The sequence below is a fragment of the Athene cunicularia genome (assembly GCF_003259725.1).
Source record: "Athene cunicularia isolate RWA chromosome 21 unlocalized genomic scaffold, athCun1 chr21_part1, whole genome shotgun sequence".
Taxonomy (NCBI): Eukaryota; Metazoa; Chordata; class Aves; order Strigiformes; family Strigidae; genus Athene; species Athene cunicularia.
In genome coordinates, this window is record NW_020799127.1 from 3,975,927 (window position 1) to 3,992,943 (window position 17,017).

Here is a 17,017-nt window from a genome sequence, read left to right on the forward strand (position 1 = left end):
CACCCCCCCACCCCCAATCTGCATGCAATCTGCATAGAAGACTGAAGCTTTCGAACATGACAATAAAATCTCACATCGTCTTCAAGGGGAACATGAACTTTAAGGACTTCACTGAAAGTCAATGAGCAGCTTGTACCTATTCCAAACGAAGAAGCATGTACATTGTTGGGAATGTTTTGGGATTTTTACATACATGCATGCACACATACACATATGAATAAATAATTTCTGTCTTTCTCAACAAATGAAAGCAGAACTTCATTTACTATGACCAAACTTGGAAAGAGTGAGAGCATGCATGAATATATTTGTAGACAAGACCTGCACATGCAAAATATCCAGGTTTACCTAATACTTGTGTGGGGACAAGAGAAATATGCCAGTTCCAGTAAGCACGTACTAGCTTGTGAAGGACTCGCACGTGGGATATTTACTATACCTGGTATGTTTTATGGGTATCTGTAACAAGGTGAGGATAGGCAAGATGCTTCTGAGTACCCCTGTTGCAGACACTGTTGTGTGGAAATCCACCGCTCAGGCAGGACCTGAACCCGCCTTTTGGGTCTCTGCCTGCTGTCTTGAACAAACTTCACCAGTACCTGAAAGGTGACATCACTTAACTCTGGAGGCAACAATCTCCAGTGGAGCTGATAAGAACTTCTAAGAAATTGGCCAAACCAAAAGGCTGAGGGCAAAGAGGAGAGAAAGGCACCGAGCAGCATTGGTAGGTGCAGTAGGTGTTAGAAGGGATGACAAGTCCTTCATGCCAGCCCTGGGGCAAGAGGTGGGCTCACTGGAGCCCCAACACGCATCTTCCCTTGCAAGGGCCAAACGCTTGCCCAGAAGATCGAACATGGCCCCTCCTGAGCCAGATCCCTGCATCGTACCTGCGGGAGGCAGGGTGCTCTGGCCACTAGTCCTGCTCCTGCTCCTGCCCCTGAAGTGCCCCAAACCCATCCTGGCTGAGGAGGGGTGGCCAACAGAGGCAGCTTCCCTCCTTCCTTTTGCTCTTTTTTGGCAGGGAAACTCTTAAACAAACAAATGAAGAAACGCTGAGGATTTAAGTAAACAGACGAAGATTTATCTGACAGGCAGACCGAGCCTTTCCCTGCCCCCTTCCCTTCCCACAGGGCAGGGTGCTGCCTTGTGCTCTCGCTGTGCAGCCAACAGCACTCACCCCGAGCCCTTGCTGGCACCCGCAGCCCCCAGGACCCTCCTGTGATCCCAGCCCACGGCTGAGCTCTGCCGAAACAGCAGAGCCCTCCAGGCCGAGTCATTAAAGAGGATAAAACAGCCATTTGGTCTGGGACCAAAGCAAGTCCGAGAGCCCCTCACAGGGAAGCAAGCCCGTCCGTCCAGCTGCGGGGCACCAGCCCTGCGAGCTGTGTCTGTTAGAGCCACTTGTGCCCACAGGATGGAAGGGAACCGGCTCTGGCCTGCGGCTGGACACGGCATCGACCTCCCTGCGCCCTGCGCCGAGGCCGGCAGCACCCACCCGTGACACAGCTGCAGCCCCTGCACGTCCCCTCCGCAGAGCCACGGAGGGGACACCCACTGCCGGGGCATTCACCACCCTTCTGCTGTTACACACAGCAGCAGACGCTGCCTGCAGTTTTCAGAGTTGGGGGAAAAGGTAAGAAACAGATGCAATAGTGTGATGTTCCCGTTTCAGTCAGAACGCCAGGCTGCAGGTAGCTCATTCTGGGGAACAGAAGAGACTGAGAAGAAAGAGGGAGCCCCAACCTCCATCTCACACCCAAAACTTGCTGGCTGCCGCAGTAGAAGCATTGATATTGTTGTACGGCAATGCACAGGCACAAAAACATACAAGTAGGCAGGCAAACAGGCACAGTATCTACTGTCGATGCTGTAAGAGGGCAGGAAGCGAAGAATAGTTCATCTACATAGGAAAGCTGCAGCAATTTAGCACAGTCTTTTGTGTCTGCACATATCAGTTGAAACTAAGTCCAGCAAATCTGTTCAAAGAGATGGAAGAATATCCACCCAAGAATTTGCTCTGGTTTAATTAAATCAGTTAAAGAAATTAATTTTAAAGAGGTGTTACTCTAGCTCCACACAGATAAAACCTCAGTACTAGCTTTGAGAAGCAGAGGAATAAAGTTGGAAGCAGTCTGTTTCTGAAGGGTTAGAAAGAAAAAGGAAAGGGCATCAGGAGACAGGCAGGCATGATGGAAGACTGAAAAACCAACAACAGGGATGCTGTACAAAACAGACATGCCACGCAGACAAAGTGACTGAGAGACATACAAGCAGGCTGGCAAAGTGACAGACACAAAAAGAAAAATAGACAACAAATAAGCCAGTTGTACTTCCACATCCTCTGAATCAGCCCTATCCAGCCAATCCCCTTCTCACTCAGGAGGCACAGTCCTAAAGAAAAGCAAGTATTTTACCTAAACCAGAAAAAAATTACATCAAATCCCCCCACATCCCTCTTCAGGCATGTTCTTGCTGTCAGCATCGTAAAACATCTCTCATTATTTGTGCAAAAATAAAAGGAAAAAAACAAATCCTGAAGAGTTAAATCCTTCAGCAGATGCAGAAACCAAGGGCTTGGTGGGAAAACAGGGGTGGTGTTCTAAGATGCTCCATATTGTAAGTAACCCCTGAACAGTCCTTGCAAAGCATTTGGGGAGATTTTTAGTCTGAAAGACACTTTACAAAAATAAATTTCAATTGAGTTTAATAATCTTTCCCTTTCAGAAAGGGCCTGACAGATGCTGCCTAGTGCTCACTTCTGCCCCATTTCAAATATTTTTACCTTATTTGGATGAAATATATTATTTTTCTAATGAAGGGAGGTTGGGTTTTTTTCAGTGTTTTTTTTTTTTTTTTTTCTTCTCCAAAGAGCTGGTTTTCCCTCCGTCCAGCTGGTGCCTTTATTAGGTTAGTGCTTGCTCCCTTTTGGGGATGGGATTGTTTTTTTCCCTGAGCTGGGAGAGACCATGCCAGCCCCTCAAGCTACAAGTGCGCAGTTCAGAGCTTCTGCTGCACAGCAAGTGGAGGAGTCTGGCCCTGCCTTCCATCTTCCCTCTTCCTCAATACCCTGAAATTCACCCTAGGTACATTTCCACTATTTTATTTCATTTTTTGAGAGCATACATAGTGGTAAGAGCCAGCCTTTTCTCAGCATAATAGGTGGACACAGTTCTAAAGGTGCCTACAGAGGCTGACTCCTGAGGAAGCAGCATAGTCTGAGGATAAGATGATAAAGGGAAAATGAAGAAAGCTGGAAGCTCACTCCTGTGCCCTCAGGTAAATTATTTCCTATGTTTCACCTCCCAGCATCCCTTTATTTACATTTTAAACCCCGGAGGCCAAGCCCCTCTCTTGCTTTGCACATGCACACCACTCAATGGTATAAGAGGTCAAGTCCAGCCTGGAAGACTCTCAGCTCAAGCTTAACTTCAGTTTGTGGTGTGCAGGGTCACCACCACATACAAACTGTGCTGAACAGAAAGTACCATCATACAGAAGGGACCTTCCAAAGCTTCCTGTTGTCAAAGCCCTTGGGAAACACGTGCTCCCCAACCTGCTGGGTGTGAAGGGCCTAGTCACACGTGGAGACCTTGACTTTAATACAACAGGTTTGCAGGAAAAAGCTACTCTGGACCTGCTGTCTTTGTTTTCCATGAGCACCATACTGCCCCACCAAAGGAAAAGCAAAGGCAGTCTCCATTTCTGTAGTAGGCACTGCAGACAAAAGCAATGGAGTAGACACAGACTGGGTTTTTCCCCAGCCCCCTCCTTGCCCCAGGCATATACCATGCTTCCTTCCACCAGTACTCATCAGGATAGACCTTCTGGCAACCCTTCTAATGAACCCCAGAGCAGGGTGAGGCAGCCACAGAAAACACAGCCAGTTTCCCCACTCTATGAAGACAAAAATCAAGAAAGAGCATAGTTATTAAAGAGCACTTACTTGCCAGAAGAACCCGAGTTGCTATAAGCAAAGGCCAGATCTAAACTGTCCTCCTCCAAGCCAGGGCAAGGGGGCTGAGTGGCCAAGGCAGGCTGCTCCCCTCCTGCGGCTGTGCAGTCCAGGCATCAGGGGACAGTGGCTACAGGTGTGTGGGGAGCTGCCGCCAGGCTCTGCTCGCAGGGCAAAGCCCAGCCAGCAACGTGCAGCACAGCAGTTCCTGGGGGCTGTGGGTTTTGTGGGAGCTGCAGGACCCAGCATGAAACCCGCTTCCCAAAGTTGGCTTTCTCTGCAACTTGGCTTTGTCACATCTCTGTATTTACCAGACAGTTATTTTTTACCATCACGCGTGGAAACTGAGGCACACTTCTAAGTAAAATACTTGCAAAACATCAAGTAGCAAAGCAGCAAGATCACAAGGGGTCCTACAGTCCACCCTCTTCCTTCTGATCCCAAACAGTTAGATTACACCCCCACCACACAAAAGGCAATTAAAAAAAAAAAATCCTCCTGCTTCTGATGAAGATGCACACAGGACTTATTTGTCACATCTGGGGGTGAGAAAGGTTGGACAAAGACAATGAGGCAACATCTCCCTTAATCCTTTCCCACTTCATCACATTTTTTGAGCTCCCCACGGTTCTTTTGCAGCTATTGAAAAGGGAGTTTTTATATCCTCAAATTACTGAAATGCACCAGCCTGATACCATTTCCTTTAGGAGAGAGCACAGGTTCACAAGGTGTCACTCAAAGTGCTCAAATGGCACACTGACACATTCCTCAAATGAGGACACTCCCTTCACCTGCTTCCTATACACTGTCAAGGACCTATAGAAACCATGCTGCGAACCCACTGAACTCATCAGTCTGGCTGTTGTTATTCTTCTTCCTGTGCGAAAACAAAGGCTGATTACACAGTAAAATAGAGCACTTGAATAAGCCAGACAATGGGTACTGCTGCTGCTTTCTTGTTCTGCAGAAAAAGGGTTGCTACCTGGTCACCTTTCAGCTAATATGATGCCATTCTCAGTGCCTGCTGGGCAGCAGGCTAAACATTTTACTAGGCAGCTGATCTAAAAAGTTTGTCTCTAGAAAAAAAGAAAAAAAAATAATAAAAAAAAAAAATTACAAGTTAGCAGTTGGGCTATGTGGTTCACAAGGATCAAAATACTCTCCCTACAACTGTTGCTATGGTGGAAAGACAAGGAACACAAGACAAGAGGAATAAAACTCATGATTCACAACAATACCTGCTGGTTCGAAGGTCTGGCTTCTTCCAAATTTTCTGCTGGCGGTTTGGATTTCTTCAACAAAGTACACAAACACCCCATCAGCAGCCAGAGGCCCAGAGTTGGATTTTTTGAGCGACAATGGCTATGATGGAGTTTTCTGGGATTCATCAGGTTGGGGAAAGAAAAAACCTGTGACCTAGTGAATTGGCAAAGGTTGTAAGAAGCGAAAACTAAGGGAGGGAAAAGGGCAGAAATCTTGAGGTAGAAATCACCAGAAATCTTGAGGTAGATGAATTGAACACTGGCAACATGGAGGAAAAGGGGGGAAAAATGAACCCACAGGGATGCTTGTACTGTAAACCTCGTAAGTCACTCTGCAAGGCACATACCTCAGCAACATATTTTCCACATTTCACCAACTGCTGTTGTCCAGGCACTTTCTGTTTTCAAAACCTTCTATGTATATGAAATGTACACAGGCAGGACAATACTTTTTCATCACATCCCTGCGTTCAGTTGTGTTTTCTTTTCACAGGCTTTCTTGGCTTGGAGAAATGAAAAGTGCCATCTCTTAGGAAAAGCCTTTCCTTTTAAACACTTTCAAATTTGCCCTGTTTTAGCTAAACGTGACGTTCTTTGTGAACGTTAAACAGTGGAGAGACTGAGAGGGAGAGGGGGGAGAGACACACACATACACACACTCACTCACTCACTCCTGGGGAAGATATTCGTCCATTTAAGGAATGAGAAATCATCACATTCAGCAGCAGGTCTAAATACAGTAATATGAAGGTCCCTTTCGCTCCCCCTGAGCAGGAAAATGTCACTGTGTACCAGACACCCAAATAGTGAGGAATCAAGTAAATCCCTCATTTTTAAGAAGGGAGCCAAATACTTCTGTTGAACAAAGATGGGACTGCAGTAGCTACAAATCACTTGCTGCACACCATTTCTTTCAGTGGCTTCTGTAGTGGCGTGGCAGGACTAGCCCAGGCACGGGATCCAGCACAGATCCCTGCTGGCAGATGAGCCCGAGGGGCCGTGGGGTCTCTCACACGCTCCCTTCAGCACCTCCTGCTGCCGGGGTGGAACGGAGCGGGATGAGCATCCTGCACCCTGCAGAGCCTCCTGCCGGGGGGAAAAGCAGCCAGAATAGCTGCACTCACTCACTGGGTGACACATCCATCTCACCCTCCACAACACTGGAGGCAACCTAGCATTACAGTGTGGCTGGAGCTATTTATAGTGCACCTTATCTTGCACTTACACTGCTCTCTACACTGCCTCCTGCTGATATAACCTAGTATTGGAGCAGTCAGAAAATCAACCATAAATGCCCTTCAGAAAACATTCTGTAAGCACTAAATTTCTGTGAATAGTCCCTTTCCCTCCCTTTACCACCATGCATGCATATTTCTCCCCAAAATAAGAGCCACAGTAATCCAGTAATAGCCTGATGTTAAATAGTGGTAACTCATATTTATTACAATTATATACAATCGTATTTTATATTTGAAATCTATACATGATCACACAGACGAGCACACTTGCTTGGTGAGGACAGTGAGACTCAGTTGTTACAAGAATTGCTCTGCTAAGAGGCTCTGATGCAGTGAGTAATATAATTGGACACCACCATTTTACCAGCTGAGAACACAATGTTGCAAATGACAGGTTTCAAAATTCACCGTTTTAATTTGTGTATAGCCCCAATGGGGCAAAAAAAAAAGGCTGGACTGGGCAAGAAGGGCCAGTGGTTAACCTCAGAGCTGGAACTGTTCTCTCTTCTGTAAAGACTGCTTTGCTGAAGCAGGTGCCTGTCATTGGGTAGGTACAGATCTCAGCTGATCATTTAATTGGGTTTTCTCCTCATTTTGGGAGAAAAACAGGCTAAAAACCTAAAGATTAATTGACCAGAATTAACCAACTATTTCAGCATCTGATATCACCTCATTCATTCATTCAGGGTAGCTATAAATAAAATGTAAGATGTCAAAAACTGATGTGAGCTCCTTGTCTTTGGAGGAGGAAGGGTAATAATTGGGATAAGTGGAATCAACTTCTTTCAAAGCCTTCTTTTACTGGGGAGCAATCAGTAACAAAGCCACCTGTTCTCATGGATTTTACTGTGGCCATGAAACCTGGACTTGGTCCCTAGCAAGAGGCCACTTTGATGAGTGTACATCCGTGGGGTAGAAATAGCGTTCTTTGGACCCCACAGAAATTTAGTGTTTTTAGATGCTAGGTAGTTTCAGGAATTTGAGGCTTGACATAAGGCTTGGAAGAGCCAAGACTGAGATCTGGTGAGGAATTCAGGGTTAAAACATTCCTTTTTTGGCAACAGAATATCAAGGAGTTTGAGAAATAAACCAGAGGGTTATTTTTGGGAAACAGAGAACTGGTTTGGGCCTTACGTGGGGATTAAAGGCTTGTGAAATCAAAGAGCTCAGGACAGGTTGGTTTCTGAAATTGGATAGAAGGACTCTAGGATGCAGCAAAGAGGCTGACTGTTTTGGGACAGATGGTGTTTTTCTAAGAGGACTTATTCTGTAGCTGTGGTGCATGGTAAGGCGATTGGTCTTCCAGCCTAGGCAGTTACCCCAGCTCAGGGGGGAAGGTGGGTCTGGGAGGGGAGAAGAAGCCACTGCAACACTGCAAAGCCCTGTGGTGAAGCAGGGCCCAGCTGGTTCTCTGGGCAATCACGACCCTGCTCAAGATCAATCATGGGAGAATCACTGGACGGGATGGTGGCACTTCTCTCCACAAAATGGGAGAGGCACCAGGGACAGTGCAGGAGGCTAGGGAGGATGTACAGCAGCAGCAGCAGAAGCCAGGGTGCCTTAGTCAATCTCATTCTCGTTGCTGGCCCCCTCAGGTCTTCGTAGCTTTTCCACTTGCTCATTAATCTGACCATCCCCTCCTCGCCGGTCCTCAGTCTGGACACCCAGACATTCCTCCTCATCCACATGGCTAACATCATCATCCTCATCGTCCTCTTCCTCCTCTTCGTTCCTTTTGGTTTCCCTTTTCTCCTCCTCTCCCTGCACCTCCATCCGCACTTGGCTCTTGACATCAATCACTGCCTTGTTGCCCTCCTCCGTGCTCAGCAGATGGCAGCTGACCTTCGAACCCTCAGGGCTGTGGTTCTCCTTGACCGGTGACGAGGTGGTAGACTCGTTGCTGACAGGCGAGATGTCACTGCTGCTATTATGGTTGGCAACAACAGGGTTGGAGGGTGAGCTTGGCTTCACTGGGATCTGCCATGACGGGATCTTAGGAGCCGAAGGGGAGGGAGGGAACTGCCTCCTTGGGGGAGGGAAAGAGGGGAAGAAAAGGAGAGAAAGGGGCTTTTATTAAAAACACTGAGGGGTTATCATTAGATAGAATGGTATTTGCACTGGGGAAGTCATGTAGAGCAAGACAAACTGCAAGTCTCCTTTGCCATAAATGAGCAAAACCAAGGCCACTTCACTTCTTCAGCCGGCATCTCAAAGTGCTTTACAAGCACCCAGTAATCGAGCCTGCAGACAAGGGAAATATCACAGCTGGGCAATCTGAAGTACTAAAATGATCTGGTTTGGCCAATTTCACAGAGTAAGTTAGCACTCAGGAATGCTGTCTGTGGAAAGACATGGGTGCCCCTTTACAAAGCAATTACTAATTCATCAGTAAAGAAAATTCCCACTGGAGCAAGAAGTCAGACACACCAGGTCCTTGTGCCTGAGCCAAGGAATTTCACCACCTGGCTCTCACCTCCACTGTGATACACAGCTATTGCATCCTGGCTCATCACAATCCAGAGCCCATCTCCTAGTCCCAGCATGCACTTTACATGTTTGGGCCAGGTCCTGGCTGCCACAAACTGGTTCAGCCTCTCTGACTCGAATGGAGTCACACCAGCTTGCACCAGCTGAGAAAGCTGGCGGCTCTGTCCTCGAGTCCTTTCCAGGTGGCCTTTAAGGATTTTGTAGTGGCCCAGCCCTAACAGGAGAATCCAAGTACCAAACAGGACAAATGTAAGTGCAGCGGGGAGCACTGGTGCCCTAAGAAAGTCAACCATCATGAAGAGCAAAGCAATAAGCATGTCTGATCTAGTACTCCCCATGCATCCTTGCTTGTGTGTGTGAAAAGCGGGAGTACGAAGAGGTATCAGATGCAGCTCTGAAAAGGATGCTGTGGGGCAGGGAGTCCTCACACCCCTTGGGAGAGCTGGCTAGTGCCACGGGCAAGACCAGAGCAGATGAAAGCTGGCTGCTCTCCTACAGTGAGCACTCAAACAGCAGATTACATTTTCTTAGACTGAACTAGGAACAGTAGTTGCTCTCACCCCCTCTTCCCGCTGCCACCACCAGCCATCAAAGAACTCTGCTGAACTAACCTCCACCTCGTGTGAGCGCAATAAGCTAATGTCTGCATTATTCAACCAGTATCATAAATGCAATCAACAAATTAAATCAGATTTTCTTGGCTCCAGTGTTGCTGCTGCCTTCTCACTGCAGAAACATTTGCCTTTTTGTTAAAAACCAAACCCTCCCAAAAGTTTTATTTTTTCTAAAAAGCTCTTATCCCCCAGCTGCAACTTTCTCATAGCTGAAGAGGTGTCATTAAGTAACGCTCTCTCCCCAGCAGTGATGCTAGTATGACCCAACTTAACAGACCTAACATGTGTCCCTCGATCCTCCAAAGCTTTCTACTGTGACTCCTGGGAGGAATGGAACGTGTAGCAGGAATTTACAGAATCACAGAATCATCTAGGTTGGAAAAGACCTTGAAGATCATCTAGTCCAACCATTAAAAGGATATTAAAGACAATACATGTTTCAGATTTCTGAAAATCCAGAGATTTTTGCTGAGATCCAGAACATGTCTAGTCCAATCCTTAGACTGATCTGTGAAGTCTATCTCTTAGGAAACAGAAGACTTGAGAAGACTTCATTACATGTAGAAAGAGGCAAGAGAGTCATACCAGAGTGAAAGGATCAATAGCTGAAAAGCTAGATAAATTCTTAAATAATGTACTTGGAAACAAAGAATATCCTGCAGAACTGAGATCTGATCCCTGTTCTTACGTCTGTCCCACAGGCTGGGATTTATATCATCTCATTTCAGACATCTACTACATTATAGGATGTCTATACCTGAGCTAGCTAATCAAGAGAAAAAGGCTCTGCTGAAGTGCGATTCTTTTCATCCTGGTTATGCCCTAACCATGAACAGGCCAGCTGAACTGTGTCCAGGAGGGACTCTGTAACAGAATGCAGGTGCGGATGCAGACAACACTTCAGACTAGGCGAGAGGCATCCTGACTGGGGTAAATGGCAGAGATTTCTTCTATCATAAACAAAAAGGAAAAATCTTATTAATTACCCAAAGTGCTCTGTGATTTAAGGCACGTTTGAAAAGCATTTTGAGACCTGCAAATAGAAAGTGATAGTGGAGTGCAAAGTGGTATTACTAAAATAGCAATAACAGGATATAGAGCTAGTTCCTGTTGGAAATGCCTTTCCTCTCCATGACTGATAAAATCCCAGAAAGCAACCCTGTCCCCACACACTAATCTGCTCCACATATTCCATCCATACCTGTTCAGGAGTAGTCCTTTTAACGAGTAGATCTCAGATTTTAATTCATTAATATTCTGCGACTCCAGAATCCAGTTGGTGGAAGTTGTGGCCTAGAACATGAAAAAACAATTTAAAATCTCCCAGACCTGAGCAAAATAACTTCCACAATAAAGAAGGACCTGAATGGATCCCCATGATGGTCAGAAATGGTAACTGTCTCAAGGTGCTAAGACTATCCAAATATTTGCTTTCCATCTGGAGGACTAAATAATCTTGTCTCCAATATACCATGCACACCCACTGCTGAAACATCTCAAGGGGATCTTTCTTTTTGGATTAGAAGGAGGCCAGCACTTGTAAGAATTCAGACAAAGGTAGGTCTACATAGGATTTTTTCTACCAACATATCAGACAGAGAATAATACAAAAGGAAATAAACTAAATCATTTGACACTGACCTAATGAATGATTTCTACAGAAGAACTAGAACTGGATCCTGAAAGGTGGCGGGAGTTACACTGAATCAGGTCCTTTACTTTCCTGTGATCACACTTAGCTGAAGCAAGAGATTCAAATATATACTAACAACAATTTTAAAACCACTTGTTCATTTCTCCTAAATCATGAAATAAAGAATCGATTATCCGCACTCTGTGATGTTTAGAGGTGGGCTGATAAATTGATGCTTGAAAGTTGCAAAATTCTTCCCTCCTAGATCTGAAGAATTAGAGCTATGCTTGAGTTACCAGATTGTATCTCCAGGAAGCAGCTGGACTAGGCACTGTCTCTTGGATATTTCAAGGCAATGAATGCAATTTGGTGGGGAAAGATGATAAGCAACTCATGGAAGCCTGGTGCAGCTGCTGTCAGCACTGCATCAGAATTGCTATGGGATATCAGGCAGAAATTAGAGTAAGGTAACAAGTGAGGAGAACATGCTGCAGATAACACTTTTGGCAATCTTTCCTTCAAGCCTTTTGGGAACTTGAGAACATTAGGAACAGTGAGGAGGAACATTCTGAAAGACAGATCATGGCCTACAGTTAACCCATCCTATCACTCTAACAACTCCTGTAGCCATGGGCTGCATATGGGACCAAAGAACACTCATGTCTAGTGCTCTCCACAATAATTTCTGCTAAAAGCCATTAGGAATGAACTAATTTGTGAACATTACTCCAGAGATACTCCTAATAAATCCCCTAACAAAGGAAGCCAGGAATGGAATAACACAAAACTCCTCCTCAGCAGTTCCTACTAGATGTAGCCAGAACTGGCTGTTCCCACTTATTCTTTAAACAGACCTCAGCTAGTGCTGAGTAACCCCGAACACCTTCACAGCCAGCACTCCTCAGTGACTTCTGGGCTGTGAACCCAGCAGGCTGGGAGAGGCTCAGCCTGTAGTAGCTGTGATATACACAGATGCGCTCCTTTGGGATTCACACTCCCAACCCTCAGACAGCAAGAATCCAGGAGCCACTGTTCTGGCTTTCCAAGACCTTGAAAGCTACAGCAACACATTAACAAGGGAGTGATTTCCACTCACTGGCCTGCAAAGGACTCAAATTTCCAAAACACATATGGTGCCAGATGCCTAGGATTTAGAAATAAAATCTGACATCTGGGGCTTTTTAGCCAGTCTCTTTAAAAAACAGTTGTAGAAAATTCAAGCCTTGAATTTTTATGTACGTTTTTTAATTACTTAAAGTCCCTCTTTTTAATTTTTTACAGCATGCCAGTAGGAGTTTGAAAAGCAGATATAAAAACTTACATTACAGCTGAGAAAACACAGCTTTTATTCTTTGGTTTGTGGGGTTGCCCAAGTTTTTCTTTGTACACATGAGGTTTAAATATCATAACAATGTGTGCTACCATTTCAGTGCAGGGGGTAGAGAGGGGGGAGGAAAAACTTCTTCAAGACTCTCTAAACCACCAAGACTCTTATACCCTTTTTCCTTCTTAAAGCTCAACATGTGGTCTTAATCTTAACACTTAAGACCTGAAAACAGTTTTCCAATTTCCGGACTGGCTCCAGGCCACTGACAGGCCACAGTTCCCAAGGAAAATTGAAGTAGAGTGTTGTGGCCATAAACTGGCTTTCATGGTTGGGTTTACAGCTGTGCCACTGAGGGATTCCTACTGTACAGCATGCACTCCGCATCGTCAGCTGTGGCCCACCAGTTACACACCATCAAAGGGTTTGTATGAGATTAAAGTATAGGTAAGGGGAGAAGACAACTGTTCATGCTACAGGTAAAAGACTGTAAGCATTGTCCAAAGGATTTCATAGGAAAAAGAAAAATCTCTCCCTGTACAGAGAATACTGCAAAATGACTGGGCCCTGAATAATCCTAAATTTGCAAGTGAAAGGAAGACACCTCCATGTGACTAGTTCAAATTCATCCCACCTCACATGCAACCAACACTTACTGGCTGATAGAATGCTTAGGCCAAAGGCTGCAGAGTACTTTGGAGATGAAGAGTAGTAATTCTCATTGCCAAAAAACTCCATCAGTTTTGGTTAAACGTGGTTACTTGTATTTACACGTGTAACAACACAGGCTAGTCAGAAGTGATGGTTTTATTGCCAGAGTCAAGTCAGGAGGCAAGGGGAATGGGCCACTGTGCATCACTAATGTGGTTGTGATGGGGCCACCTGTTACACTGCGATGACCAAAATCACTGAAACAAGAAACCAGCCTTGCCTGAACAGGATTAAGTCATTGTTTGGACAATGTACAAGGGTACAGGAGAAACACAAACATGTAAAATTACATATTACACACAAACAAATCCTCTGCACAACTGGCCTTTACCTCTTTTGGTCAGTGGACTAACAGCACAATTATTTAATCTCAAATGCAGTGCAGAAGACACAGAGCTGAGAACAAGGCTGAGGCCTCAGACACACAGGCTGCATACAGAGCTAAATAGCAAAGCCCTCACAGAAGTTAGATACAGCTCACTGAGCACCCAGTTAATATCCAGAGCTTTAAGCAGAGAACCTACAGAGAAGTCAGATGCAGAGAAACTGCCTGGGTGTATGACAGAGCTGAAGGCTGGATTGTGAACCCTAATAAGGGGCTTTTCATGTGCCCACAGCAGAAGCCATAAATGTTCCAAAGAAGATGGTGATGTTCTAAAGGTGAAGAGCTGGAAGTGGATACCTTCGAAGCAGCCAGTTCTTGGGTGAGGTCCTGGATTTTCTGTTGCTGCTGGATTAGCAGTTCCTGGACAGCTGCTAAAGTTGTCTGTAACTGAGTCACTGTGAGGGAAAAAGCAGGAGAGTGTTTAACTGAGATGCATGCACATATGCACACTCACACACGTCCTTCCTGCTGTCTAGCTACAAAGATGCCTCTATTCCTACTATATTTAATTTATCTACGCCCGCCTGCTCACTTTAATCCATATGATTTATCTGCACTACGGGTAATCTACCTGCACTGCATCTAACCTCCAGTATTTCTAGTTTATCTTTCCATTGTATAGATGTCTATATCCCACAGTATATCCGTCCAAAACCTCTCCCTTCTAATTATATTGGTTTATGATTTGTACATCTCCCTGAACTTATACAATGTTTGTATCATTTATCTGTCTCGGGCCTCACGCAGGCAAACACTGAGTAGCTCCAGTCTGGGAAGAGGCTGGTTTCAGGATTGACCTTAGGGTACCATGAGAAATGAAAGATGCTTTTCTCCTAACTCTCCACTAAAAAGCATCCTCCCACTCTCAACCCACCAGCTCCTTCAACCCCAACATCTTCAACAGAGTTAGTGCTGAAAATCATACTTTTTTCCATCCCACCAACTGAATATACTTTGCACTTTTCCCCTTTTATTTCAAAAGAACACCCTGTATTCCCCTCCTACACCCCACCAAACATGAAGAACTTCTCCTGGACTCCCAACTCCAGCTGTAAAACTTTTTCTACTTTGGTACTTTATCCAAAGCTTCTAGGCAGTAAACAAGCTGATAAAATAAAATAAAATTAAATTAAAAACTCTATTGGTGTGACAGGTAACAGCTAATCCAGACCATCATTAGGGCATCGGGTAATGAACAGACACCCTATAGAGTCAATAACAGAGAAGGTGGCTAAGGTCAGGGAGGCACAGTAATTACAGACTCTCCTGACCCTTCCTCGGATTTTCAGATGGAAGGTGGGGGGAAAGCACCAAAAAAAAGCCCCTGAAAACATCAGAGAAGCAGAAATTAAAAATGAACTTTACAGCCCTCCGAAAGGCTGTCATTTTATTCCCCTTATTAATATTCTGAGGTTGGGAGCCTTTCCGTAAAAACATAATTAATTGAGGCCGCGCCGACAGTAAACAAGCAATTTCAAATTAAACCGAAATGACGGCGGCTTCATTTGCAAATGTGAACAGATTCTCAGAGCAGATAAATGAAGTCACCACATAAAGTGGAGATGGAAGGAAAGAAAAGGGTGGGAGTCTTGGCAGAATGGAGGATACAGGGAGAAAGGCTTTGAGGGGTGAATTGATGGAGTCATTAATCTTTACCTGTCTGTGTCACACTGCCACTCATCTCAGAAATGTTTGACTCAATCCTCTGAAGCTGTTTCCTGTCTTCTTTGCCTCCCATGATGAGAGGAAGCAGGTATTTCTGCATGGAGTACAGAAACTTTCTTAGGAAACAGGGATATGCAAAGCAGTCTTTCTGATCTACCTGAAACATCCTCAAAGCCCACCACCCAAACCTCAGCCTTTATCACAGAGCCACACACCTGGCTGAGAAAAGAAATTCCCTCTACAGTAGGTGTTAAAAGAAGTTGCAGAAGATACGGGTTGTGCGGTTACATTTTTGTGTGCTAAAAACCAGTTCCTAGCTCCATTGAAAGTTTCCTGTGACAGCTCTCAGTCCGGGGAAACATCCATCACACACAGAGTACGGTTCCAGATCGTACGCTCTCAAATGTGAACACACTCATGTGCCACAACATCTGAGCTACATCCACAAGGCAAGAAATGCAGAAGTGGGAAGAAGAGGAGAAAGGCCCAGAGGAAGCACAAGCCAGGGAGTGAGAGGTATTATTAAATCTTTTGAACCTTGGCAGGGGAAGGGTTATGAGTCACTGAGGGAAAAGCAGAGATCTGGAGCACGGGAAGAAAAAGGAAATGGAGCAGAGTTAACAGCAGTAGGAGGGAACTAAGGAACCAGGGCTAAAGGAAGTGAGAGCCAAGCTAGTACAGGATGGGAGGCAGTTCAGTGACACCGTACACAGCCATGAAATCCATCTCACTCTGCCCTTGCAGAGGATGGATTAGACCCAACAGGTCACAACTCTCCTCTAACTACCATGGATCCTTCTGCAGCACTGCTCCTATGAACTGAACATGCACTTTAACAAGGGCACATTCAAGCACAACATGGCAGATGAAAAAAATGTGAGAGAAGGATGGTCTAGGATGTGGGAATAGCTGTGAGAGCACCTATCAATTCTCCTTCATCCTGGCTTTTGCTCCCTGTACCCACTGCAGGGCTGTACATACAGGATTATTCCTGAGACAGAGTTGATTATCCAAACTGACATGTGTGGGACAGCCTTCCTTTACATGTAATAGCACTGGTTTAAGATTTCAGTGTCACTGTACACAGCTCTTACCCTCACAAAGCACGTGTACACATACATGTTTACACTCAGACATTCTGAAAAGCAAATAGCTTTTGATGACTTTCACACACAGTTCTCTCTCAATCTTCACAGAACACACATGGACAACTATGTTGTATCCTAGCATCCTATCTTTCATATAAAATCACTATTTGCAAACTCCCTCAAAATCACATAAAGGACAGAGGGAAGTCATCAACTGTTTCCAAAGATTTCTTAACTCCTACAAAAGAGTATGGGTTTCTGCTAGGCACACAATAGGCCTTATGAGGTTTGGATAGGCAGCAGAGCAAGATCTGTAAACAAAGAATACAGCAGTAGAATATATCAACAGCATCAAGGACACACCAAAAAAAAAAAAAAGTAAATCATCAATATGTGTTAGATATGTGTCATTTAGTAACAGCAATAGGTTCAGGTCTGCAAGGTCCATCAGCTGTTGTATTAACAGCTCTGGACACTTAGCTCCACCCTTCTTTGCAAGAATGAAAAGATCAGTAAGGTTGGCATCACTACTGTAATATAAAAAGATAGGGACAACATATCTCAACAAAAAGCCATTCTCTTAAGTCATGTAACTTTACTTGCAGAGATGGAACATGTTGCTTGGCTCAGAAAATTAATTATAGGACAGGATAAGAAA

General features: G+C 45.0%; 1 protein-coding gene across 1 annotated transcript in view; it reads right to left on the reverse strand.

The window, feature by feature from the left end:
* Window positions 1–6,624: 6,624 nt before the first annotated feature.
* The window catches only part of PEX14 (peroxisomal biogenesis factor 14), a 74,806-nt gene continuing 64,413 nt past the window's right edge, over window positions 6,625–17,017 (reverse strand). Inside the window, exons 6-9 of the mRNA XM_026862826.1 lie at window positions 15,263–15,365; window positions 13,904–14,001; window positions 10,755–10,846; window positions 6,625–8,478 (exon numbers count right to left, since the gene is read on the reverse strand). Of these exons, the coding sequence (XP_026718627.1) occupies window positions 8,013–8,478; window positions 10,755–10,846; window positions 13,904–14,001; window positions 15,263–15,365 (759 nt within the window). The 3' untranslated portion in view covers window positions 6,625–8,012. The remainder of the gene's footprint in view (window positions 8,479–10,754; window positions 10,847–13,903; window positions 14,002–15,262; window positions 15,366–17,017) is intronic.